Source organism: Cheilinus undulatus, linkage group 6 (assembly GCF_018320785.1).
Source record: "Cheilinus undulatus linkage group 6, ASM1832078v1, whole genome shotgun sequence".
In the NCBI taxonomy this organism is placed as follows: domain Eukaryota; kingdom Metazoa; phylum Chordata; class Actinopteri; order Labriformes; family Labridae; genus Cheilinus; species Cheilinus undulatus.
Genome location: NC_054870.1, coordinates 28,261,030 through 28,288,552, shown reverse-complemented (window position 1 = coordinate 28,288,552; position 27,523 = coordinate 28,261,030). Strand labels below are relative to the sequence as shown.

General features: G+C 39.3%; 1 protein-coding gene across 2 annotated transcripts in view; it reads left to right on the top strand.

Moving 5' to 3' along the window:
- arid5b (AT-rich interaction domain 5B) overlaps positions 1-23,697 on the top strand; it is a 111,110-nt gene extending 87,413 nt beyond the window's left edge. For both annotated transcript variants that reach the window (XM_041789715.1, XM_041789716.1), the window contains 4 exons: positions 5,920-5,972; positions 6,972-7,069; positions 18,140-18,350; positions 20,781-23,697. In XM_041789715.1, coding sequence (XP_041645649.1) covers positions 5,920-5,972; positions 6,972-7,069; positions 18,140-18,350; positions 20,781-22,748 — 2,330 coding nt within the window. In that variant the 3' untranslated portion in view covers positions 22,749-23,697. The remainder of the gene's footprint in view (positions 1-5,919; positions 5,973-6,971; positions 7,070-18,139; positions 18,351-20,780) is intronic.
- The last annotated feature ends 3,826 nt before the right edge of the window (positions 23,698-27,523 follow it).

The window sequence follows — 27,523 nt, the reverse complement described above, 5'->3', positions numbered from 1 at the left end:
TCCGTCCTTGGCAGCGAGCACACATCAGCACATGTAAAGAGGAGGGGGGGAAAAAAAGGAAAAAACACATCATAATTAATACAACAAACCCTCGGATGTAATCAGGCGCCGTTTTCATATTCTTCCCTTTAAACTCTCTACAAATGCATTAAAAGATCAAAGAACCTCGCTTTCCCCGCATTGGAAATTGAAATCATGTTATTTTAGTTGCGTTTGAGTAATAATCTTTTTATGGAGTCCTCTGGAGTTTTACAAAGCAACAGATGGTTGAATGATTTACCAGACTTACCCATGCTTTGTTGGCAGGGCTACAAAAAAAGCCCATCTGAATCCCTGGACTAAACTCAACCTCATCTCCCCGCTGTGCAGTCTTACCTGATTTTTTTTTAGTGATTGTAGCGTTTTACAACCCAGCAGAGGCACATGAAGCCCTAAAATTCAGTCAATCTGCATTTACCTCCAATGGCTCCAAACATCTTTTAATACCTGTGATATCAACATTGTTGTTTCAGCACAGCTCCTCTGTCTTTGCCTGCCTCACACTCATGCTGAATTTATATTCGACTCCAGGGTTTGTATGCATTAAACATCTTAGAGCAAAGGTGCTGATGAAAGACCGATGAGCCTCTTAACTCCATGCCTGCAGTAATATCAAAGCGTTCTGTTTACTTAATCGCAAAACATGAAAGGAAAAGTAGGAAATATCTACATTTAAGTGGCTGAAACTTCTGAATTATTATCATATTTCCCCCACTAAAACTAACTGACATAAAGCTTACACGTTTGCCTGCAGGGGGGCCAGGGGATTGTTCCAGGCCTCCCTTATATCTGATTGGCCATCCCAGGTGTCTTCACTTTATGTCAAACTACACTGCAAAAATTTTCCAATCAATATTTTATTTAACTTTGAGCACCATAAGATACAGCTTTTGTATTTTCATCATACTATCAATAGTATCCAAATACAAAGGTGCTGCTTTTATCACCAAAACCAACAAAATACACAAACAAATCAAACCATGCTTCTCTTGACACAAATGGGTAATCTATACGTCACTGAGTATAAATTTGTAACAGCTGTTCAATATAAAAGTTGTAGTTCTAAGTAAGTTAAGTTATAATTGTATACAAGTTCATAAACTGCATTTTCCACATCAGTAATTTTCTTGATCATCTGTCCAATTTAGACCCTTAACAGGGTTCAGAAGAGGTCTCCATATATACACTCAGACTTTTACTGTTTATTGTTTAATATGTAGTATATTATTTCCAAAGGAAGGCATGAAAACATCTACCTTATCCACTGAGTAATACCTGATCTATGAATGTTTTTTCCAAAACAAAGCAGTACATTTTTGGTGCAAAATATGCCAAGATTAATAAATTCTTGTTTATTTTTGCTATAGTTATGCTTACACTGCAAAAATTTACAGCTTATCAACTGTATTTGTTTAATTTCTTGTCACAAGGAAAATCACAATACTAAATTCACCTGACATATCTTAATTCAATATTTTAAAAAAGCAAAAAAGAGCAAGACAGTCTGGCTGTACCCTGTTAATTTCTGACAGTCACTGTCAGAGATGCTGTATGTCTCAGAATAAAAATACATCCTAAAACTTAAAAAAAAAAAAAAAAAAAAATCGGAATAAACTTCTGTTTAGGGTAAGAGTAAGGGTTAACTTATGGGGTAGGATACCAAAAATAAAACTGAATTACTTGATCTGCAAAGCGTAATTATAAAATGTTTAATAATGGAGAGTAAACAGCCTGATTACAGGAAAAACACTTGTCCTCCATGAAACCATTAACCAAGAAAAAAACAAAAACAAAAACATTCTAACAAAGCTGTCGTAGCTTATGCAGCTCCATTAGCTGTGTAAGCTACTGAGATAATGAAACTAAAGTTAAGCTCACAAAGCAGCTAAGTATCTATGTTTTCTGTGTAGCTAGGTGAGCTTTAGCTGCATTTGCTATAGCTCACTTTGCTAAAGCTAATGTGGGTATAGCTAATGTAACAACATAGCTAACGTAGCTAATGCTTAGCTTACAAAGCAGCTATGTAAGCTACATAGGTGTTATCTACATAGCTACTTTAGCTTAATCTACATTTGCTAAAGCTTTCTTTGGTAGAGCTAACTTAGCTTCACTGACTTATGTAGTAAGATTATTTATGCTGCTAGTCTTGCTGTTAGCTTTAGCTAAAGCTTATGCAGCTAAAGCAAGCCAACATTCATGTAATTGCTTCTAAAACAGATCTACGCATAGAGAACACAAGAGGACAGCAGAAAGACTGAGTAACACAAAAGTTGTAATGACGTCAGTCACATGATATTTAGCAGTCAGTCCTGGAACCATATTAAATAAACTGAACATGCAGCATGGTTGTAGCTGCCCCTAGAGGCAGTTAGTTTACTGTTTGATAAATACACCTCATGGGGCACAGTGTTTCGTTGAACAGAGTCCTCAACTTTAAACAAGACGTAAGCAACAGAGATGGGTGGAGCTGAATAGCACGATTCTACTCTTTATCGTTGGAATTTTTTTTGACTGCGAGCCCCAAACAGCAGATTTCACTTCAATTCACATACGTTTAAGACTCTTAAGTAAACTTTCTTTCTGCATTGTCAGGTATTTTTACTTATTACAAGCAATTCAGGCTTTACTTTTTGCTTTAAATATGTAAAAAGAACATCTTGACATGTATTGTCAGATGAAAGTGGCTTAAAATAATGACAGTGGGATTTTCTGTTACACAAATGCACTCATGAAGATTTGACTTTTATTGCATATGATTGGACATCTACAAGGTCAGAGGCAAGATTATGGATCGTTTTTGTGTTTTGCCTAATTTTGTCCCATGAAAAAATTGCCTTAGCAGATCACTGAATTGTATTTCTGGTTGTACTTTATGTATTTGACTGTTTCTTTGGTTGAGGGTTAATTTCTTTTGAATGTATCACACATTTGGAGGTAGAATTTTTTTCAAGGCTCATTTATCCTCTATAATGGTACTGCATACAGTCCATACCTTTAGTTCATGTCGTCTGTTTGTCGTCAGTTCTCTTGAAGCTTACAGATACAGATCAAACGCTGCAATACTGCCGCCAGTCGTTGAGCATTGAGCAATGAGGCCAACAGTTCAACCCCGAGTAGCAAACTCAACGAAGAAGAAGAACTTAATTGAGTTTTCTGAGGAAATTTAAACAAATAATGAGTTATTAGAAAATACAAACATATCTATGAAGTTAGCCCATCTGGACACAAACACAGACAGCTACAAGAGCATAGCTGAGCAGAGGATGACCGTTCTTTCTTCAGACTGTGTGACGGATGGAGCAGCATTAAAGTAGCTTGCCGAGAGACAACGACCTCTAGTGGGGTAGTTTTTCAATGTCCACTCTAACATAATAGACAGATGTCAGTATGAGGGCAATGACGGTTTTAACGTTCAAATGATAGATCTATTTAATGCATAAATGAAGGTCTGTTTATCCCCTAAACAGAAGTGATAAATACACTGAAAAATACTGTGCTTTATTAGATATAGATGTTAGAGAAAAAAAGAGTCATTCCATGGACAGTCAGTCACTCAGTGACATCGTGTGTGTGTGTATAATATAAACTTTTTGTTAAACACAAAGGTATTCAGTTAAACGTTGGAATAATGAGACACATTTTCACAATCTCATTGGCCCCAGAGGTTTGTTTCACCGTATTTGCTTCAAAACACATATTATAGTAATAAATGCATATTATTTCCTTTGCTCAGCTAACCTTTCCTGGTGTTAAACTTTTTTTCTCCTTTTTATGCTACATAAAATGCATCAAAAGAGCTCTATTCATCAGTCTTTGACTTCTTCTTTTTTTTTTTGTTAAGGAAAATGTGGCTTTAAATTACCTCGGTAAACCCTTTCACAGAGGCTGAATGTACAAGAGAGCCTGAATCACAGGAAATGAAATGAGAATAGTTGGCTGTTACAGTACAGAGAGAGAAGAAAACAGTTTTTCTGCTGCAGCTTATTCATGCGAGTTGCTGTCCTTCTGTTTTTTATCACTTGGTTAATATTGACTTTGCTCTACAGCTGCTGCTATTGAAGCTGTACGGATGCAGTTGTGGTGTTGAGTGAAATGAGCGAAAGTGGATTCAGGAATAAACCAAGAGCAGTTGTGGGTGCATTGTATATTCTAAATGCCCTTGATGGGCAAGATTAACTGGTTACTGTGTGTGTGTGTGTGTGTGTGTGTGTGTGTGTGTGTGTGTGTGTCTGCTTGAGTCATGTGTGTGTATAGCTGCTCAGGCATCAGCATATGATTGTGAACATCAGTTCCAATTTGTCTCCCTCTTTCAGCCCGGTTGTCTAATTGCCGTGCCATCGGTGTGTCATTGAGGCTGCATTGTGTTCCTGTTTTGTCATCCTTATCTCAGTGATAATTGCCCCTGCCAAACAGAGGGGAATTAAGAAAAGAAATTGCTAATGACAAGACATCTAAGAAAAGGCATGTTCACTCATTTCCTTTATCTGCTCTGTTCCCTCCCTGTCCCTGTGTGCTATTGTGGTAATTACAGTCGATGCATAACAAGCTAGTTAAATAGACCATCTTTCTGTTTCTCCAGTCAGAAAGCACAATACGGCGGAGTGCTCAGTTCAAACAGAAAAACCTACCCAGCTCCCTTTGTTATTCCACCCGTGCATTGACAACGGTCGCAGAGAGGAGGGAAGGAAAAAATCAATGCTGTCAAATGCGGAGATAGGAAAATGTCATTTTGACAAATGCAAGGCTTTGTGTACGCACAGATTGAATTTTGATGGATTTCTCCCCAGGCGAGGCCTCCTTTTCTTATTTATAGGCCTTCATATAAAAATGTTAAACAATGATGTTACAGAAAGCAAATACAAATGTCATTGGCACAAAAAGTCCCCCAATGAACCTGAGCTTCTTTGTTTGTGGGAAGTATTTTCTTTCAGAAACAGACAGCCATTTGAAGGCTTTTTGAAAGCTCACACTGCTATTTTTAGGAAAATGTTACACAAGACTTGTATTTTGATATGGCCTGTCATGCGGTATTTGCATGGGGAAATCAATGCAAATGAATTTGCATTAGTTCAAACAGAAGTTTGAGCATATTGCCAAGCGTTTGATGCTTGTAATGGTTTTCATTCATACCTGCAGGCTGCAGCTGAGGGTTAACAAATCTTTTTGTCAGGATGAAGCATATGCTGTATTTTATCACACAGTGGTGATTGTACAACTATTCACTATTCATTTGCATCCTTTCAACTGAAGAGCAGCTTTGCTTTGTGTGAAAATCACAAAAAGCTGTTTCCATTGTGCCAGTCCAGGAATATTTGATTACCATAATCCTTTGAAATGATCCCAAAAATATAAAAACACTGTTAGATTTGTCAATCAATCAATGTCTGTCTGCCAGTTTGTCTGTATGTCTGACTTTCTGTCTGTCTTTCTGTCTGTCTGTGTCAGATGTTTTTTTTTTTTTTTTTACAGATATAATATTAGTTTAAAAAATATTGATGGAGGCCCAAAGTGGTCATGCATCTATATGATGGGTATGCAAGGGCCAATGGTAACTGTAGTTGCCCCTTCCCTTTACTCTGCTCCACTAAAAAAACAAAACTACACTTTTGTATCATAATAAATGTTGTGAACTAAGTTGTTTTGGTACTTTTAATATTGACGTTCTCTTTTTTGGTACTGTTCAAAAGGACATAGGTGACTTAAAGGGTTTCTGCATAATGGTATTAGCAGTTTAACTTTACAAAAAGATCTAAATACTTCCCCCAGTACTGTATTTATCTCCCTCTCTCTGGTGTAATGACTGAATATGACGTTATGAGTTTCAGCTCAAGTCCTTTCCCAGAGTTCCTGACTGCCTTGTTTGTCTTCTGTCTCCCACAGTCAACCTTTGGACCATGTTTCAAGCTGCTCAGAAACTCGGAGGATATGAGCTGGTAAGTATTCACATATGTGGCAATATATTCCTACTCTTTCCTCAAAGCCCCTCCCTCCTTTCTTCTGTTCCCTTCCTTTATCCTGCTTTCTTCTTTCCTCTTCTGTTCCTTCCTCTCTCACTACCTACCTCCTTTCTTTCCTTCCTTTCTCTTTATCTCTCTCTCTGCCCTCTTTTTGCCCCTTGAGGTCAGTCACTATTTTCCCAAGAAGAAAGTCTCGCTCTGAGCCACATTTAGCAAAAATGATGCAGTTGTTTCAAAACCCCCTCAGAGTGGAAAACACATGTTCCTCTGCTCGGGTCTGGTTGGACGGAAATTGGTCAAATCGCTCATTTTTTCCCCCATGTTGGTGATGAAGTGAAACACACATGTATACTCACATACACTGTATGCACACACATACACAACCAAACTGAGTAAGGCGGTATGAGACATTTAACTTGGCAGCCTTACCTGAAGATTATTCATTCACTATTCATGTGCGCCGTGTTTCCAGTCCATGTTTGATGCTGTCGTCAAAGTGCATTGCTCACGCCTGTTTCTTCATTAGCAAGCCACTATAATGTCATTCAAACGAGACAGCCAGACCAGACCATAAACAGGATACAGCTCATATAATTGGGCTTGTATCCCTTTTTAAAAGCCTCATATCTGCAGCTGATTATCTCACATTTCATGCTGATGCTTTGTTAGTTTGGCAGCGGCCAGGAGTTTTGTGTTGAAGCCTGTCATTTGTTAGGGGATAAGGGGTTATAGCAGGAACAACTGACTGCATGATGTTAACAGAGCTTATTATGTTAGAGAATTGCGCGTTGTAGGATTCAATAACTGGAACATCATGACTCAGTAACTCCCCAAGACCTCAAAATGATGTCAACCCCTTATGTTTTTCTTTGTCTTTCTTTTCCCTCGTGTTTTTTAAATTTCCCCCAAACTCCACATTAATCTCATTGTCCCTGTCTTTTTCCTCTTTGTCTTTTTCCCCTTTGTCTCTCTTAGATCACAGTCCGCAGACAGTGGAAGCATGTGTATGATGAATTGGGCGGGAACCCCAGCAGCACAAGCGCGGCCACATGTACACGCAGACACTATGAGAGGTGAGTTATTACGGATGGCAGTTACATATGACATGTTATTGCTATGCATGCACACATGGAACAGTTTGCATTGCCCCAGGTGACTAAACTCCCACCCCCCCACACACAACACAGCTGCAATAGGATTGCACAATGCTTTATTCATAACATCAGGACACTACAAGACAAATATTGATCTAATTCACAGGGGAAGTCAATGCACTCACACATACACGAAGAATAGGAGAGAGGGATGGTTTTCATATCCCTCATCACTGCCCCACACTCTTTATGTAGTATTTATAAGCCTAAATCTGTCATGATTATGTGATATCCATTTTTTTTCCTTGGATTAATTGCATATTTTTGAAGTGGAACTGGTTACAGAGTATCACCTATGCTGCTTTGCAAGCTAACGAGGATTCTAAAGCTTGAAAAAAGCTAAGCCTTCAATTATTAACCAACTCCCATGGATAAACATTCATATTCAGTACACAGTAACTACCTTCTAGCCCTGTATGCATTGCAAGCAGGACATGCATGCAAGTTAAAATGCAAACATCAGTTTAATTATTCAGACAGATCCTGGAGCTTTGAAAACTGACATATGGAAATTTTACCAAACACAGGCAAACATGTTTAGATGATCCTAAAAGCAGCTGTGAGGGCATATAATAGACCAGAATTTAGTTCTTCAATACAATACTAGTTAAAATCAAATGGTATCGGTACCTGTTTCGATACCACAGCAACAAAATTATCCCCTGGGCTCCCAAAACTGGTTAATCTAGTCTTTTTTTCAACCTGCACATAAAGACTCATTAAACAGCTAACATATACCTTAAATTTGTCATACTGTTTATGGAAATAAAATGGAAAATAAGGGATTTTCCTATAGGGCCTAAAATCTGTTTCCTCTAAATGATCACTAGTAAGCAGAAGTTGTGCTATGATTCTGCTCTGTTATTGAAGATTTTTAAATATACAGAATTTTATCGGTGTCAGTAGCTGTGTTTCCATTACCCTTAGAAATGTGCAAAATCTAAATTAAAAATAATAAACTGGTAATGGAAACACCTGAATTTTGAAAAAATACCCTCTCAAATATTACATAAAAGTTTTTATGCTCGCATGAGGAGGTTTTTCAGGCGTTTCAATATAGAAATATATTGCAAAAGTGCAATGGAAACACTTTTTCCGCACACACAAGTCACAGGATGTAGCATATGGTGTCACATGACCAGTTCACTCTGAGACAACATGGCGGACAGAAGAGGAGGCAGAAACTTTTCTTAACATCATACTTACACCCTTATATGTGACTTTTGCCATACATACAGACTTTGCCTCTGAACTATCATCCGTTACCTTCGTCTTTTGTTCAGAATTATCAAGGCAGCCGCTGTAGATGTAATCATAACCTAACCAACATGCAACAGGTTTTGAACGTCCATCTTCCTTGCAGCGGAGTCTTGCGAGATTAGACTTTACGAGAATTGTGAGGCTCATGCCCAAAACTCCCTTCAATGGAAACACATTCAAATCGCAGATGAACTTAGTGGAAATTATATCCCTTTATTTTGCGAAAAACTGTAATGGAAACGCAGCTAGTGTTTGTGCAGGACAGTGAGGCTGTCGTCAGGCCACAGGTTGGGATGTAAAGGAAAACTTTTATGCACCAGGAGACACTGCTGTCTCCCTTCTCAGCTCTGTTTCTGTCTGTAACAGATGCTAACATTAACATTTGCATTTATAAGAGACGCTGAAGATACTTAATTTGAGGAATTTACCAACCAGTGAATTAAACGGTTAGCAGAGATAGAAGCTGTGACAGAGACACAGAGGTTTTGATGTGTTACTGACTTCCTCAGAGCTAGCCATGGGGAAACAATTTGGAAAAAACATCGTCTCTTTCCATGTCAGCACTCTGTTATAGCAACAGCACACCAGTGCTAGCGCTGATTTGATCACCCATCGCTGTGTGCTGTCTCCTCCTCTCATAGCATTTTTGGCTTGAAATACAAAGGTGTATCTGTTTTTGTTTTTTAAACCTTGGTACCTTTGGTGCTGTAGAATGTAAAAGAAATGGATATTGTATCATCTAAAGTACGTGGTATCAAAAAAAGTATCAAACATTTTGACAAAATTAGTGTAAATAGATGTGCACATGCCTGCTTTACAGATAGATGGTTCTTACAGCAAAACTTTTGAGGCTTGAGATTCCCTCCATAATCCCCCAGCACAGCCAAGACATGCACACACTCTCACAAAACATCTCTCTTTTTTTTAAATAAATATTACAGTTGTCACTCACCCAAGAAATATCTCAACACTATGGTGCACCTACCTGGTTAGCTTAAATTATGCCAAGATATGATACAGTGCTATGAAATAAGAGGGGAGATAAGGCAATGTGAGGCTTAACAACATGATACAGTACAGTAAAATACTCTACAGCATGATACTATCTGATGCAGTATGACACAGTACAACATGGTGCAATATAATGTGATGTGATATGATAGATGTCTAATACTATATATGGCATAGTGTGAAACAGTATGAAATGACATAAATAGCACAGTGCAATGCCATATGATATAATAGGATTAAAAACAATACACCATAACATACAATATGATGCTATACGACAGGATACGGTACAGTGTTTCATGCTACTGTATAGCAGTGTTATCATTCCTGTTTAACTAAAGAGCCAAATTGTTGAAAAAATATCTTTTCAATAGCCACAATCTAGACCTGGGGGTGTAAATCCAATAACTACTAAAAATATAAATATATAAATATATTAATCAGAGCATGCAGAGAGCTTGTTTTCAATTAAGATAATTATATGGGTTAGAAAGCTAGCTTAAGCCATCACTTTTTGTCCCCATTGTCAACTCAGACGCTCGTCAGCTCTGTCAGGTGATGATTTTGTCCATTTTACAAAAAATGCGTCATCCTCTGGTCATTATATTCTGCCTATTTGTTAAAAAAAGCAAATAATATATGTGATATGAAAACTAATTTACTTAAAAAGATAAGTTCAATATGGTTAATAGTAAAGATTAAGTTAGAAAATCATGAAGTTCTGAGATATGATACTTCAGATGAGTGAAGAAATGAGTGAAAATAATGAGTTTCGTCACTACATATCATCACTGAGTACCAGTATTAGATAACTGAAAACTTGATCTTCATCTTGAATGAATATAATTAAATGTAATACATTTTAGTTTGTCTGGCATAGCTGACAAAAATTAAGATGCTGCTGGCTAAAACGTCACATTTTGTAGAAAAAAAAAATAGTTGAAAATCTGTTCCTACACACAACTGTCAGTTGATATATCAACCTAAACAAATCTTCACTTCAAATTACTGTAGTTAAACAAAAGTACAAAGTCAAGCTAGAACATGTTTTGTCATTTTTCTGAACAATAAGTGATATTTATCTTGACAAAAATAAAGGCTGGCAATTAAATCTGATATTGAAAGCCTGATGTATAAATGTAGGAAACTGACTGATTGATGTGACTTGCAGTGGATCATTTCTGAGGTCAGATCCCCCTTTTAAAGGTTTTCTGGGGGAATTATTTTCCTGATTAAGACTTAAAAAAGCCACAGATGTTACAAACAAGCCACATGTGGCTCAAGAGTAGGGCTTGGCAGTTAATCGAAAATAGGATACTTTTTTTAACAGCAGAGATGTTGTGTGCTACACATTCTACAAATATTCAAGTGTCTTTTTCTAGAATAATTTACAAGTCCTACTTTTCTTGTGCTATTTATGCTATCTTAATCAAAATGAGAATGGCAGAAAAATTATTACTCCCTTCAATTTCGTAACTGATTTCAGATTTGCAATATGAGTCAAAATAATTGTAATTTCAGATTCTTTAAAAATCTCTCACCCCTAGTTTAATCTATCAACTGTTGTGCTGGTTCTGATAATCAGGATTTATTGCTTGTGTTTGTTGAAAAATACACAAAAGGAGGAACCCGAAGTAATAGCATTTTAGATCATAAATTGGAAAGAAAAATCCAAATTAGGTTATTTTCCCAAATCATTCAGCCCTACTCAAGAGATGGGCGTTGAGTATCACTGGTGTATAGTGTGATATGATAGGACATGTTATGGCATCATACACAACAGTGCTTTATGATATGATAGGGTACAGTAACATGATGCGATATGATGTGATACCATGTGATATGATATGATGTAATGTGATATGATACGATGCTATATCATATGATGTGATATGATACAGTATGATATGATTTACCCTATTGTCCCTGATGGCAAACTGGACTTCAATGCTGCAGACAGCTGCCTCTAAAGTAGTACAGATAATTAAAGAAAAGAGAAAAACAAAATTCAACATTCCTCCTGTCATATGACAGGCACAAAGCACATTGGCAGTCACTGTAACCCATATGGCAAATATTCCTTAATGTAACTAAATTTGCAAAAACATTGCTGGTACAATGAGAGAAGTTTGAGGGGAAATTGGTGAAATCTTCACCCTTAAAAACACACACCTTCCCAAGGTTAAACAAATGCTGAACACAGGGTTATGTTTTAAAAGAGGAGTTCCTTATTTATACTATTAATAGATCTGACTCTCAGCACACATGACAATCTCAGCACACAGCCACATGACGATTCAGGCAGAATTTCATTTTATTACAAAAGACAGAATAAGTCTTTGATGCTTGTTTTGTTACATTCTTATCGAGCTTTGAAATCTCATCTTGGAATTTCTTTGAAGCCAGAAGAGAGAAGCTACAGTGTTGATGAGATTATAAGGTGTAAATGTGGTGGTGGTAGGAAGGCAGGCGTGTGGGAAGCACTGAGGTGTGACCACTGCTGCGCTGGCCTTTCCCTCTCCAGCCACCGAGAAGCAGCTGAGAGAAAATAATGCTGAATCAATACAAAGCAATAATATCCACACACTGCAGTGAATATCAGGCTGACAGAGAGGGAAGGTGTAAATCTGGAGGGGGTGGAGGTGATGGTGCGTGTATGTGTGTGTATGAGGAAGCAGGAAAGAGAGAGAGAGATCAGCTGAAGCCGAGCAAGTTTTCCATTCAGGGGAATAATTTTAGCTGAGCCTCGGTGTTTGGGCTGCTTGGAGGGCAATTAGCTTCATTGTATTAACTCAGCAAACACGGCCATTCTCTCTCCGCATGATGAATGAGGCTGTTTGTAGGCTCGCTGAAGTGTGTGTTTGTTCCCCAGAGGCGTCTTTGTTTCCACCTTTAATCATTAGTCAATGTGCTACAGAAATATAATTCACGGGGAAGAATGTACGGAGTACAAACTAGAACAGCGCTTACGTTTTTCCTCTCTTCTCCGAAGGATCACTTCTGATTCGTCTCAGAGGAGGAGAGCAGGAAATAAAAAAGTCTCAAGCCAGCATGAAGAAAGGAAACAATATTTCAGGACTTAATTGCTTTAAATTAAGTGGTTATTTGTGGCTGTCTTTGCGTTAAAGTCTGACTGTCCACAAGAACGCAGCCCTTATTTTAAATTACACACATTATCCCTTTATAGCCCCAATAGTCAAATCATGTGAAATGGTTTCCTAGGAGATGTTATTGTGAAAGATGGAGCCGCGGGCATAATCACTGTATTTATGCTGTCCAGGAGCAGGTAGTAATCACTGCTAGTAATGGAGTTACATAGCTGGAATTGAACAGGAGATAACCTCGGCTAATTGTCATTTTCAAAGTTACTGTTTTTTAAAGTCGCAGAGCGGTGTTCATTAGTGCACAGAGGGAAAAAAAATCAATGTAGAAAACGTCCAAGCCAAGGTCTGCGTCTCACTGCTGCAGCTACGGGGGGAAGCTTTAATGATATTTATTTAAACCGTTTCCCGAGATTAGCTGTCAGGGCCCGGCGCTCTGAATTAAAAATGAGGTCATGAAAAAGATGGCATCAATAACCTTGAAATAGACTGCCTTTTGCTTCTGTGCTGTGCCATTTTCTCTGTGCCCCCCCCCCCCCCTCCCTTCCCTTCCTTACACTTCATGCTGTTTCTTTCATTATACAGGTCAGCGCCTTTTAACAGCTCCTACATATTTAATCTTCCTGCTTTCCTACGTGATCTCTTGTTACAGAAACATCACATTTCACTATCTCTCCTCATTTCTGCCTGTTACCCATTTTTAATACCTCACCATGCTTTGGCACTCTAATGTAATTGCACAACGGGGTTGGCATTGGCGCTGGAAGGGGGGTTTTTGGAAAAGGTAGGGGGGTATCCATAGCAACAGAGAAGCTATTTAGAATAATTTGCTATTTAAAAACTCTTAGATTTGGGTAACAGCAGACTACACAGATTAGATTTTCCTGGACTGGCTCATTTTTTTTCTGAAAAGTATTCAGTGTGTGCCACATAGAGTCTTAGGCCTGTGAAATATTCTGCGGCTCAGATCATGCAGATATGTGTTTCTTTTAAGACAGATGCGCGCCTGTTCCAATTTTAGTCGACGAGATGTTTTATTGATTCAGCCTTTATTCATTCCTCCTGGAATCGATGTTCCTCCGCATTCACTAAAGCTGCTCTCAAGATATAAAAATACATTTGTTTCTCATGATTATTAGGAAACCTTGAGCCAGTCCGTGCTCTAAAGAAAGGAAAGGAATATAGCTCTGATTTTATAAGCGTTGTTTGACAGGGAGTTGTTGTTTTTATACATTTTATTCTGCTAGATCCTTAGTATCTTGCCCTCGTCAGCATCTCTCTCTGCATTGTCCTTGATGTATTGCAGAAACATCAAATGTGGCGCATTGCACTTTAGCTTGCCTCATCTAATACTGTAGCTACAACACAGATTTCATCACTTGATCCCAAACAGAGGTCCTATAGAGAAAATATCTCCCCCATGATCTCCCTGTTTTTATGTATTCCAAAACCAGAGAGACACACATGAAAGGAGGAACAATATTAACACAGTAACTGATTTTAAACAGCAGAGATGGATTAAAAAAAGAAATAACAGCAGCAGAAAACATGGTTTCCGTCAGCATTCTTTAAAGGCTCCATAAACAATGTCTCAACATGTCGTCCCCATCAAAAGCCCGGCCAAACTCTGTGTATATCCACCACTCTTGCTCTCAATCTGGACTTCAGCTTGAGTGGGAATGCAGCCAAAGAGCTGCTTGTTCTTTACACTAAAATAGCAGGCAGCTATTTTAACCTCTGAGAGCTCGATGGTTTTCCCGAGACAAAGTGCTTCATTGAGCTTTCAGTGATAAAAAAAAACTCCTTTTTTCTGCAGCCATCTAACAAATCACAATAGTAGGTAATTTCTCTCTGCATTGAATGAAATCAAAGGTTTAAGGTTCCTCTCCCCCGGTGGCGATGAGAAATCACAAATTACGGCACTGACGTGTGACAGCCAGCTGAGTGTAAGAGAATCTATTCAGGTCTGCTGAGATTAATAGCTAGTTCAGTGTAGCAAATTAAATTAATGGCGATCTTGCAGAGATTTCGAGCAAGTGCAGGGCAGCAAGAGGGAACATGTGCTATATATTTATGAGCATTAATACTTGAATGTTTCTTTAAGGAGAGTAGCACAAATTTATTTTAAACAGTTAGTTCTCTTGACTCACACCTGCTATGGCGAACATTTACTGTGAGCTGCAGCAGCAGCAGCTAATGAGAGCAAACCCCGGGGGAACAGTAGAGGTCATTTTAAATCTGGTATTTTCAGACTTGACAAAGGACTTAAGTTTTTCATACATTCCTGCGCTGCCCTCCTGTTTTAACTGCATGAATGAGGGTCACCTCAAGTGGTTTGGCTTCCAGACAAAAGAGGGGCTTTGAGGCATGAATCCAAAGCAGAGGGAGCAGCTACAATGTCTGTTTATCCGTCTGCTGGCATCTCCTCTCTCTTTTTCTCTGCAGCAGCTATTGTTTTCTCATCATGGCTGTGATGATGCTTAATCATCGCGTTTAGATTTGATAAAGATTTGATTTTATCTTTTTAATTTTATTCCCTTTCTCCTCGCAGGCTTGTAAAAGTAAGTCATTTCTTTCCTCTGAAATCTTTCTACAGCCTCCGGGGCTTGTCCACCAGCTCTTTAAATAGTTTTTTTTTAACACACGAAGAGACTCTTGTGATCTTAACACAACACCAGTTTAAATTAATTTCAGCACGGATAGGAGTGAAGCTGTTGAAATGGAACAGCCTGCAGGCTTTTTCCACTTATTTGGTGACTTAGGCATTTCTTGGATTCTAGCACGCTGCTTGTTCCTGTAACACAAAACTCAGATGAGAGCAGCACATTGCTGGTAAAGTCACCTTGTTTTTGCCAAGTTGTGTCTTTTTTAGGAGGAGGTGCTTTGTGTGCAATCCATTATTTGAAAGGCACAGACCTGCTTAGTAGACAGATGTGGTTTGATGTGGTGCTTTTATGCTGTTATTGATCTCACAGAAGACACATCCGTCATTTTTAAAGCATTTCATGTTTATATGGAGTAATATTTTCATCTTAATTACATGAGCAATCTTCTATTTGTGCCCATTCAACATCTAATCTTCTCTCTGCATATTTTAGTTGCTTGTTATCAACACGGAAAACGGCTGCTTAAACAAAAGCTGGCTGATAAATTGGCAAGAGAGGAAGTTAAGTATTTATTGACCTCATAAAAATGTTGCCTCTCCTCCCGCCTTAATGAAATTCTTTTCCTGGAACCTCTCAGTGCCACACATGCCCCCTAGTGGCTTAAATTAATAACTACACCTGGCTCTCTCTCAACCAGAGCAGGGGCTGCCAAGATCAACCCTTCCCCTTCCTCGGAGGAAATTGCTCCTTATATAAGTGGTATTGTATTATGAGCTCTATATTACATGATCATGACTAGGTTATATATATATTTATACTGTTTGGAATTACTCTTGTGATTCACACCGAGGGGTTCACACTGAAAAAAATAAGATTTAGTGTTCAAATATGGAGAAAGGTGTGCCTTAAACTTGAAGGTCCTTGAAAAATATAATTTTGTGGGCTAGAGTTTTTATAAATCATGTAATATTTCTCAAGCAAATAATTCCAACAACATAGGGAGCTTCCTGAGACTGTTTTTTAGATTTTCTTTGCCCACTTAGCATCTCAGTCTTTCCATTTGGAACTATTTAAGGCTTCAGTAAATTCCCGGGCTTAGCTCTTACATTATCCAAGGCCCTGTGACACCCACCCACCTCCACCCCCCACTCCCATATTGACATTCCATAAAGCTGACCCAGGCCAACGCAGCCGTCTCTTTCCCACAGATTATTGTGATAGTCAACAGTGCACTCTGCCTAACTGTATTTATGTGCCACTTTTCCAGCCCTTTGATCACTAATGGGACAGCTGCACATGTTGAGAAATGTAATACACTGTGTTATAAAAGTGGAACATTTGATAAAGCTGATTTTTCTGTGCATAAAACAATGCCTAATTATAAAAGGCTTGAGAAGTCCTCCACTATGTTTCTAATAAATAACGCTGCTGCTATTTAAAGTTAAAAGGCTGCATAATTTTTTATCTGCTGTTTCAAGGATTCTTCATTGAGAATCATTTTTCCTCTTCATTAACATGTCATTATCCCCTCATTCACTCTCTTTCTGTTTCTTTTTCCTCTCTCTCTCTCTCCCCTCTTCTCTTTCACATACCCTTCTCTCTCCCTCTTTCCAATAAGTCACATTTAATAGTACATTTCCTTTCTTGGCCTGGGGCCTGGTGCCAGACCAGCTGTATGAAATGTAGTTTCACCGCTTTCCCTGCCAGCACTTTTGTTCAGAGGAAAAATAACAAAAAATCCCACAGAGCCTCTTGAACTCTCTGAGGCTTTTTTTTCCTCTCTTTCCTTTTGAAGAGGAGGCGAAACAGCTCTTGATTCATTGTTTGTTTTACCGCCATGTCCCTTAAAAGGAATACTGCAACCGTCTCTTGTTGTTACACGAGAAGACCTTATTTTTTTCACATGACTGAGAAAGTCGTGTTTCTGTCTGGCTTTTATGGATTGTTATTGTAAAAATAAAAAAAAATCCCTGACAGAGGAGCTGGCAAGGTTTTCAGAGGAGTTTATTGAAGATTGAAGTGTTGTAGTTTCTCAGTTGTCCTGGTTTCCTCTTCTACAGTGTTCCTTATTTCTGGTTTAGTGCCAATTTCCATTTTCTTTTTCGCAGCAATAAAAGTCTAAAAGTTTCCCTCACTGGTTTGTTCATGTCATTATTTTACACTGGGGTATTGTTATGTTACCCAGAGCTTAATGTTCCCATTAGTTATGACATCAGATACAGAAAAAAAAAACGACCTGGGAAGTATTCAGAGAAGAAATAACACAAGTTAAAAATAGAATAATGTTTTTTCTGCAAAATGCTCTGCCACTTTATATGGACTTGAAAATGAGCATGTGCAGCGTTCCACGTCTTAGTGCATGTATTCAAGCTTAATGGACTTTTTTTTTTTTTTTTTTACACTTTTCATGACTTTGATCAGAACAAATTACCATTTTAATGGGAATATTGTAGTGTAAAGTTCCTTAAAATAGTTTGATTTCCTGACATTTTCCCCATTTACACTCCAGCAAACACAACATGCACATGCATATTCTCCTCCCTCACAGCTTAACTAATACCAAATGTGATCTGTCTCAGCAGGAGAAAACTGGTTACTCACATTCTCACACACATACTCTGGCACATGGCTGAACCTGGATTTCCCCTAACATAGATTAATTACAGTGGAATTGTTAATGCTTGCCAGGTATTAAAACAGAAAGCTGAATAGGTATTTAATACTTCACAGACAAGGGGGAAAACTGCAGGTCATTCTGCTTACGGTTGTAGCGAATAAAATACTTTAGTTGTTTATTGGGTTTTCCTTTTTTTCTTTTGTATGGACACAAAATTAAGTTGTTTTTGTCATTTCCCTCCAGTAAAGATTTAAGCACAGGTTTCTGTATTTTTTTTAAACTGATGTTGTTGTAAGGTTAAAATCAATTTCTCTTGTGGATTGAATGTTTGACGTGACATGACATGATCATACCACAAACTCATCGACATTCCTCTGCCTGCATTCCTCCCCAGGCTCCTCCTCCCCTACGAGAGGCACATCAAAGGCGAGACGGACAAGCCCCTCCCCATATCTAAACCCAGGAAGCAGGAGGGCGGCCAGGAGAAGGCATCAGGAGCCAAAGTCAAAGGAACAGGGGCCAAGAAATTAAAAGGCCTTGGCAACCTCAAGTCAGAGAGTAAAAAGGACAGAGGAGAGACGGTGGAAGGCCAAGAACAATCACAGGTCAGTCACAGCTCTCTAACAACTGCTGCCTCATCACAATTCCTCTCTACTTTAGGTTCAGTTTAAAGGTCCAGTTAGGGATTTTAAGCTGAGATGAAACTTACTGAAATTAATACTGATATGCCTCTACAGCCCATGACAGCATGCCGGACTATTAGTGATTATACTGGGTATTTTGTATTTTCTAGTTTTTTTTATGTCTAACTCTGATGCTGCGGAGGGTAGGTGTCAGACGAAGTGATCTATACTTTCCCTTTTTCACGACTGAAAGAGTGCAGGATCACATTTTGTTTCAACACTACTTAGACACGAACATGAAAAAAACCACAAACCAAAATCAACGCAAGACATGAGATCCTTACTGGAGCTTTAAATTTTTAAAAATTTTAGAGGTTATTTTTAGAGCAAAGCAAACACCCTCTCTCTGGACATACCTCCTTTGTCACTCCACTCCATGCTTTCCCCACCCTTCTTTCCCTGTTTCACCTGTTAATTTCTGTGTAATGGAGAGTGGCAGCAAGTGCTGATATTGTATATTTGTTCTGTGGGAAAAGGAAATATTTTCTCAACTTTAAAAGTCAGAAATCAAGCCAAAATTTCAAGGCACACCATATTTAGATTGCCTATGAGAAGTATTTACCACCTTGATGTTTTACCCTTTTAATAATTTTATAAACCAGTCATGGTCAACATAATTTGGCTTTTTAACAAAAAAACTCTTTAATGTCAAAATAGTAAACAAATTTCTACAAATGTAAAATGACTGACTGCATAAATATTCACCTCCTTTTAAGTGGCTGACCTAATTCAACAGATGTCCAGCCAGTAGTCTTACAATGAACAAATGGGGATTACCTGAGTGCAGTGAATGTGTCTCAAGTTACTGCAGTATAAAGATACCTGTGTCTGGAAGGTCTTGTCACTGTTTTATCAGTATTCCTGGCTACCATTATACCACAAAGACAAAAGAACACTCCAAGCAACTCAGAGAAAAGGTATAGTATAGTATAGTATAGTCTAAGTCAGGGAATGGATACAAAACAAGTTCTGTGTTCAGTTAAATCCATCTGCAAGAAATGGAAGAAATGTGGCAAATGTAAATCTGCCTAGATCTGGTCATCCTGACTGAGTGACTGTGAAAGAAAGAGACCAATGAGAGAGACCACCAAGCCACCTACGATTACTCTGAAACAGTTACAAGCTTCAGCAGCTGAGATGGGAGAGACTCTGCATACAAAAACTGTTGCCCGAGTTCTTCACCAGTCCAAGCATTATGGAAGAGTGATAAAGAAAAAGCCACTGTTGAAGAGAACTCGGATCAAATTTCAACTAGAGTTCACCAAAAGGCATGTGGGAGACTCCATTGTCAAGCATAAGAAAGTTCTTTGTTCTGATGAGACCAACGTGGTGCTTTTTGGCCATCAGAAAAGAATGTTTGGTGTACACCAAACACTACACATCACCACAAACACACCATTCTCACTGTGAAGCCTGGTGCTGGCAGCATCATGCTGGTGGGATGCTTCTTGGTAGCCAGCCCTGGAAGGTTTGTATAGGTAGAGGGTCAAATGAATGCAGCAAAATATAGGAAAATCCTGAAGGACAAAGGCAAGACAATTACCAAAAGCAAAAAACAAAAGCTACACGGAAATGGTTTGAAGACAACAAGGTGAATGTTCTGGAGTGGCCGAGTAAAAGCCCAGACTTCAATCCAATAGAGAATTTGTGGCTGGACTTGAAAAAGACTGTTCATGCCTGATCCTCTTGCAACCAGACAGAGCTTGAGCAGTTTTGCAAAGAAGAATGAAGTAAAATTGTCATGTCCATATGTGCAAGCCTGACTGAGACCTATCAACACAGACTCAGTGCTGTGATTGCAGCCAAAGGTGTGTCTATTTAATACCGACCTGAAGGGGGTGAATATTTATGCGGTAACTTATTTAATATTACATTTTTTTTATTTAACTGATGTTCCTTTGTGGAAGTCTGTTTTCACTTTGAAATGAAAGAGGGTTTGTTTGTATTTTCTTTTGGTCAAAAAAGCCAAATTATATTGACCATGATTGAATTCTGAATTCAATGAAAAGGTAAAGCATCCAAGGGTTGAATATTTTTTGAAGGCACTATATCCTTGCTAAATAGCATCCAGCTGAAGAGGAAGCAGAACACCCAAAAAAATTAATGACACAAACAAGCTTGGTGTAAAGACGGTAAACATACAGCTAAGAAAAAAAATATTTAGTGAGTTTGACACTCTTTTAAAGAAGTCATTGCTCCACAGTATATGTTTAATTATGGTTTATTGGATTTTTGCTATTTCAATATTCAGAATGTCCCCTTTGTCCCCTAAAAGAAAATTAATGAGAAAATACTGAATTGCCCTATTTCTTTCACTTGGTTCTATAACATCTCTTATTTTTATTCACACAGGACTCCAAAGGGAAAGCAGAAAATCATGACCTGTCCTCAGCTATAAAAAAGGAACTATCAATGGGGGATGAACCAATCATAATTGAGGAGGAAGAGTTACATCTCACCCTGAAGAAAGAAGAGTCCTTGGCAGGGGAGCAGCCATCCTCACGCCGCCCCAAAGAGCCAGACTGCAGAGGCCCACATGCTGGTCTGCCCCTCCTCCATGCAGGCACAGGTCCCCAGCCTGAATGGATGCATGTCAGCGAAGCCCTGCAAGCAAAACTCTCCTGTGAACAGCAAACTGAAAGGCATTTCATTCCCAAACACCCGTACCTGCCTCATCGCTGGGAGCAGAACAAACCTCCCGGACTTGTTGCCCTGCCTGAGCCCTCCTCGAGGGTCAAAGACTCCTTAGAAAGCCACAGTGGGAGAGTGGGGAAGGTGTTACCCATGTGTAAGCAGGCAGAAATAGAGTGTATAGACTTGAGCACAGATAAAGAAGACTATGGGGTGATAAAGAAGGAGTCAACGCAGACGGCTGCCTATTGCAAACCCAGCCAGGGTGTCATGTCTCCTTTAGCCAAAAAGAAGTTCCTTTCCCAAGTGTGCGAGTCAAACCCTTTCTCCTTTACATCCTCTTCTCTTCAGCCTCCACCTCCCACTGCTGATGAAAGAGAGAAGGACAGGAGAAAAGCTGAGGACGAGATGGTGGGAAAAATCCCAGAGGTAGCACCCATCTTCAGGCCGTCAGTCATCCAGCATGCTCAGAGCAGCAAGACACACCAACAAGCCAACAGTGGCCAATCAGAGAGGAGCACCGCAGGTGAGCTTTCAGAGACTTACAATAGCCGGATGAGCCACCACCTCCAGCAGCAAGTCAGTCTCTCATGGCAGCCCTATCTGCCCCATCCCCATGCCCAGGATGGCGTAGAAAACAGTGGAGAGACTCTCCTCCAGGGCCAAGCAACTCAGTCCCGCAGCTATGCAGGGGACTGCTACTCTTCCCCTCACCTTCACAGTCTGTACCGGCAAACAGAGAGCTGCCTCAGTCAGGACAGGATGGCTGGCTTCACCAATGGGGAGCGGAGGGAGCACTACACCCGTGAACGAGAAGGTAACCAGGGCTTCGTCTGTGGTGGGCTGGAGCAAGAAGGCCTGGCGTACAGGTCTCATTACAGCGAGCGGACTCAAATACACAGTGAGCGGAGAGAGGCGGAAGATGAGCCCAGAGACTTTACAATCTCCAAACCTGTTTCTCAGAGGGTGTCCTCCTCCTCCTCCTCCTTCTCCAAGCCCTCCTTCTGCGGCCTCCCATATTCTGTCATGCACCAGAGCATGGATTCCCACCCTAAGGCATGCAGAGTTCCTCCCATGACCATCTCTCCTGCGAAGCAGAGCCCAGCAGAGTCATCTTCGCAGCCGTATCCCAGCCCAAAAGCTTCAAGCGATTCCTCCCTCACCAGCCCCATACGGCCAAGTAAGCGAAGCCTGGTGGAACCAGAGAGTGAGGAAGTCCCAGAGAGGAAAGTCCGCGTAGTGACTCCAATACATCCCGCTGGAGCGTTGAGACGCAGCGACCCAGAGGAGCTTAAACCAGCCGAGCCGGCCCATGGAGTTCACCTCAATAACCACCTCCCTGAAGGCCACCCTACATCCACCTACCCCCCTCACCACGCTGCCCCCTTCTACCCCGGCATGTACGCACATAGCAGCCTGGTGTCACCCGGAGCGCAGGACGGGCTCCAGCAGCACCCGGGCCTGCAGTACCTAAAGAGCCAGTCTGCAGTGTCCCCTCTGGTGCCACCGTTAGCGTTCCACTCCATGATGCTGCACAGGCAGCTGCTGGCCTCCAGTCCCTCCCCACACCACTTCTACAGGCACCCAGGTGGGGCAGCGCTGTACGGAGATCTGCTGCACCACCTGTACCCTCTCTCCACCCTCCCACCACCTCAGATTTCCTCGGTACACCCCAGCACCAGACTGTGAAGTAGAAAGAGGAGTTATTTCTCCCTCTTCTTCTTCTTCATCCTCAGAAACTTTCAGCTTCTTTCTGTCTCTCTGTCTCGGGGATCATAGAAAGAAAACACTGATTATAAAACTTTGACTGATTACAGACTGATGCAGAGTGGATATTCCATTTTCTTTTTTTATTTGTGTATGCATTTGTTTATATACTTTGCACTGTTCTTCATTTTTTATCACCACTTACTGTATCTGTTTTGTTGTATTCTTATTTGCACAGTGCTTATGTGTTTGTGTTCACGAATCAGCTTTTGCCGCTCTCGGTCACTACGAGTCAGGTCGGTGCTCTGGACGTGTGAAAAGTGGAGGGCAACAGAGTAAAGCCATTTGTTTACTGCGTCTGAGGGCTACACTTTTCTGCTTAAAAAACACTACAAGTAAATGAAATTCTTTATATAACTAGAAAAATCATTGAAAGCTGTTTAGCGCATTATTACTCTTTAGGCAGCCTCTTGTGTTGCGTCTGTTTACATGTCTGTAAGCTGTTGCCTGTGTGAGCCACAGTAAACCCATATGGACTCTTTGGAGTAGACATTAACACTCACCGCGGTGCTTCAGAACAGATTATAGCTTCTAGGTCACATTCAGGGTTGCTGTGTGTACCTGATGTACTGTAGACTCACTGTTCGCACAGTTCAGGTTTGTTTTCACTTAATTTCAGTTCAGATCAAATGACACAAGCAGTTTTATGCTCAATCTTTTGACAAATCATGAATGTTTTTTTTTTTCAGTTAGAGTGAACAAAAGCAGGTTTAATGTTGAAACTTAAAGTCATTTGACCCATTTGTGATGAGTAGACTGTAGCAGCTTGTTCATGTCTGTAGGACCAGCAGCGTAATGAAGCAGCCGTCTGCTGCGGAATGCTCACCACAAGAAATCAGCATTTCATCTTTTTTGTTCTCGACTTGAAAAGCTCTTTTTTTCTTTTTTTGAACAGACTTTCATTCAACACGATGAAAAGACTCACTGTATGATTTTAAATAGGAATGTTGTCACTTAGGATATTATTGCTTTGCAAATATCTGTGCCTTTCGCAGTCTTGGATTAGAGTTAGCACTACAGTTAAGGTTTATCTCCTGTAGCAGGGTAGGAATATCAATATTACCATCTGACATTCATACTAAAAAACTATATGGCACATTAGGCTATCAGACACCAGACCTGATAGGTAAGGCACAATATTTTTTTAAAAAATTATGCTTCAACTGCTGAATAAATCTCAGCTAAACTGATTATAGAAGAACCTGCAAAGATTATTGGATAGCTAATATTGACACAGGTCTGGTGTCTGTCACCTGCAGGGCATGTGTCTCTCTGTGTTTTCTTGCAGTGATGAAAAGGTACCAGACTCCATAAAGTATGCATACAGTGCTACAAAGCCTGAGGTGCAAAGAACACCTGCTCTGGCTTTTACAACCACTATAATTGCAATCCAGGATAGTCGAAGTACAAACTCAACATGTGTTTATTAAGAAGAAAAAAAAGTGTAGGTTTTGCTGAATATTTAGATAAATACTTTCATTTCTGATTAAGTACTGTACATTGCTGTGTGTTGGTAAAAACTGGCGTTAGTGCTGGCTCCTGTACAGACCATTCATACGGGATCAACTCATGACAAGCCCCTTCTCTCTTGTCTTATTTTCTGTGTAAATAACACTGTAGATAGTACTGTGTGGTTGTTATCATATAAACTGTTATAATCTGTAAATAGTATAAAAAACAGTATAAAAGTCGGTTACACAATCTAGCTGTGTCCTTGTTTGCTCTGTTTCAAGGTCACCGTGATCATGTTAGATTTAAATGAAACACTACAATTTAAAGATTTAGGATACTCTTATTTCACTTTTTGTTTCCATGTTGTTTTCATTAATGTGCACCCTAAAAGTGTTTTTGATACAGTAGCCATCTGTTTACCAATCACCCAGCTGGCAAGCAAGATGAAAAAATAAGACATTTTGTATATGACCTCCTGTATATTTAATTAAAATATTTTACTATCTAAACATGTTTCCTTTGCTGTGTTCTTTTACTGCAATGCTGATCAAAAGCCAGCAGGGCTGAATGAACTAATATTTAACAGCAGTGTACCCACATAAATGTAATGTTCTCTTTTACTCTAAGTAAATGCTGTGTGAATGGTGTTGTATCATTGTAATACCATTATCTGGCTATGAGATTCCATCCGCCTTAATCTTCACAACAGGATACTTCTGGGCTCAAAGCCAGAGAAGCTTTTCCAGTATTTGCTGCAGTAGAGAAATGTGCCTGTGCATGTATCTCTCTGTGATGTGTGTTGGGCTACAATAAAAGCCATCCTTTGACTTTTATTGCCACCCCCTGGTAAAAGTTTTACCATGAAAAATATTCAGGGATACTTTCAAGCTCAGCAAAAAATAAAGCAGCCTCACCGGGGTAGAAAGTAGGCCGTTTTATTGCAGATCAGCAATAATAAAAAATACAGTTAGCTTTGAAGACAACAGCAGAGAGAGAGAGGAGGAAATTGCACTTATTGAGAAACAAAAATAGCTACAATATTTTTCACATTGCACTAAACACAAATTATTCAGCACTGGGGCAAGATTAATGAATTCCTACTTACTAGTACACAAAGTGCCAGCTAAAGTCTAAATAATTAGGAACATTGAGATGGCAGTATCTTAGTAATAATCAAAACATTATTATCCAAACAAAACAACTACTAGTTATTGCTTTAACTGCTGTCATGTTTTAAGGAATAGTAAGACAATCATAAAGACAGTTTTAAAACACACATTTTGGCTCATTAGTTCAATCTAAAGAGGTACCATAAAACTCCAATTAATAGCACAGGCTTTTATTACCTGCAATCTGCATCTATTCAGCACAGGCTTCAATATAAGACAGGCCTTTAATTGTTGTCAGACAAAAAGAGATCACACCAAATACTGTAAGGCAGCCCATTTATGCTAATTTACTTCATGGCTGGTTCACATACTTGCATCAATCTGTCTTAGATGAGGGTTTGATTTTTTTTTCTCCTTATTTTTGATTAAAAAAAACAACCATTTCAACAACAAATGCATAGGGACTTCTTAATGGCTCCAGCCTGTATTTGTCAAAAAAGTGCAGCTGCACCAGGCTAGTAAAAAAGACTGGGCTTTAATTTGGGTTTTTAATTTGTAGTTTTATGGTACTTTGTGCTCGCATGCACTTCATTAACATTAAAGCTCCAGTGAAGAACTGTGTTGATTCTAGCACCCTCTGTAGACAAAGCAATACCTTTTAACTTTTGTCCTGTATGTATAAAATGCCTGTTTGATACTTCTGCATTGAATCTATACTAGGGCTGGGTAATTAATAGAAAATTTTGTTTATTCATAATATGATCTACTGCAATTTCAGATTGCAGAGAATGTAATATTCCTTTAACCTAAAATGTACCAAAATACCAGTTTAATACATTTTTTCATCAGAAATGTTCTGCTTTACACGTGCAAACATTCAATTGTCATTTTTAAATTGGTAACCAATCCTATCTTTATTTTTGTATGTTTATCTTTTTAAAAATGAAGGATATAAAATCATCATTCCCTTCAATATAATAGTTCATATCAAATTTGCAATGAGTCAAAACAATCGCAGCCAGCAGGCAGCCCTGCAATGTGAGCTCTATGCCAGTTCCTCATCCTGCCACCAGATTTCCTGCTTGTTTCAGTGCAGGAAACAACGGTAACTGAAACCAACACTTTCACTGGTGCCACAATGTTAATCTGAATGCAATACAAAAAGGTATACTTTAAAAATAAATGCCAGATCTGAATATTTTATGGTAGTTTTCTCTGGTTCACTTAAATCAAGGATGTCCACACTTTTTCCACAGAGGACCACATACAGAAATATATAAGGATGGTGGAGCCACTTTTCTATTTCTTGCCATGAGGGTTTTAAAGTTAGTAAGACTAACCCAATGTAAGTTAAAACATGCTTAGCAATTGAGTATGCCTAAGTGGCTAGTTAATGGGCGACAGGACAAATACAGAGCCATTTTCATGATTTTGGAGAGCCAATCAGATTTCAGGGGGCCCTGTTTAGCCCTGGTTACCACTGGCTCTGCCCCTGAAAGTTAGCGGTGCTGCTATTTGCCGTGATAATCCATCAGGACGTTATTAATCAAGAAATCTTGTCAAAATGTTTGTTTACAGATTTAACATGTTAACACTGCCTTGTGCCGAAAAAAAGAAGTGCAATACAGTAAAGCACAAGCTTCATGTTTTTATGTAGGCCATATTTCATTTTTTTTTCTCTAGAATTTGCAGCGGGCCAATCAAAAATGGGCCACGGCCACATTTGGCCCCTGGGCCATAGTTTGGACACCCCTGACTTAATTCAAGAGAAAATACTCAAAGTATAGATGGAGGATAAAGAACTTACAATGACGTTATTAAGACAACTTCTGATCATCATATCAAGGCAGAGGACATAAACATTAGCCAAAGCTAATGCTGTAAGGGCTGAGCCTTAAACCGTTCCCTTCTTTTTCCAGGTATATCTATAGTAAAACATCAAAGTGACTAATGTATTGTCAGTTCACAGGGGCATAGAAACACTGTGAAAACAGTGGTTATTTTAAGCAGCATCCCCCTTTTGTACAACCCATTCTCGTTCCTTTCAAGGCTTAAACTAAATCCCCCTGTAATCCGCCTCCCCCCCAAATCTACATCCCCCCTCTTGATTAAAAGGAATTTAGAGGGTGAGATAAA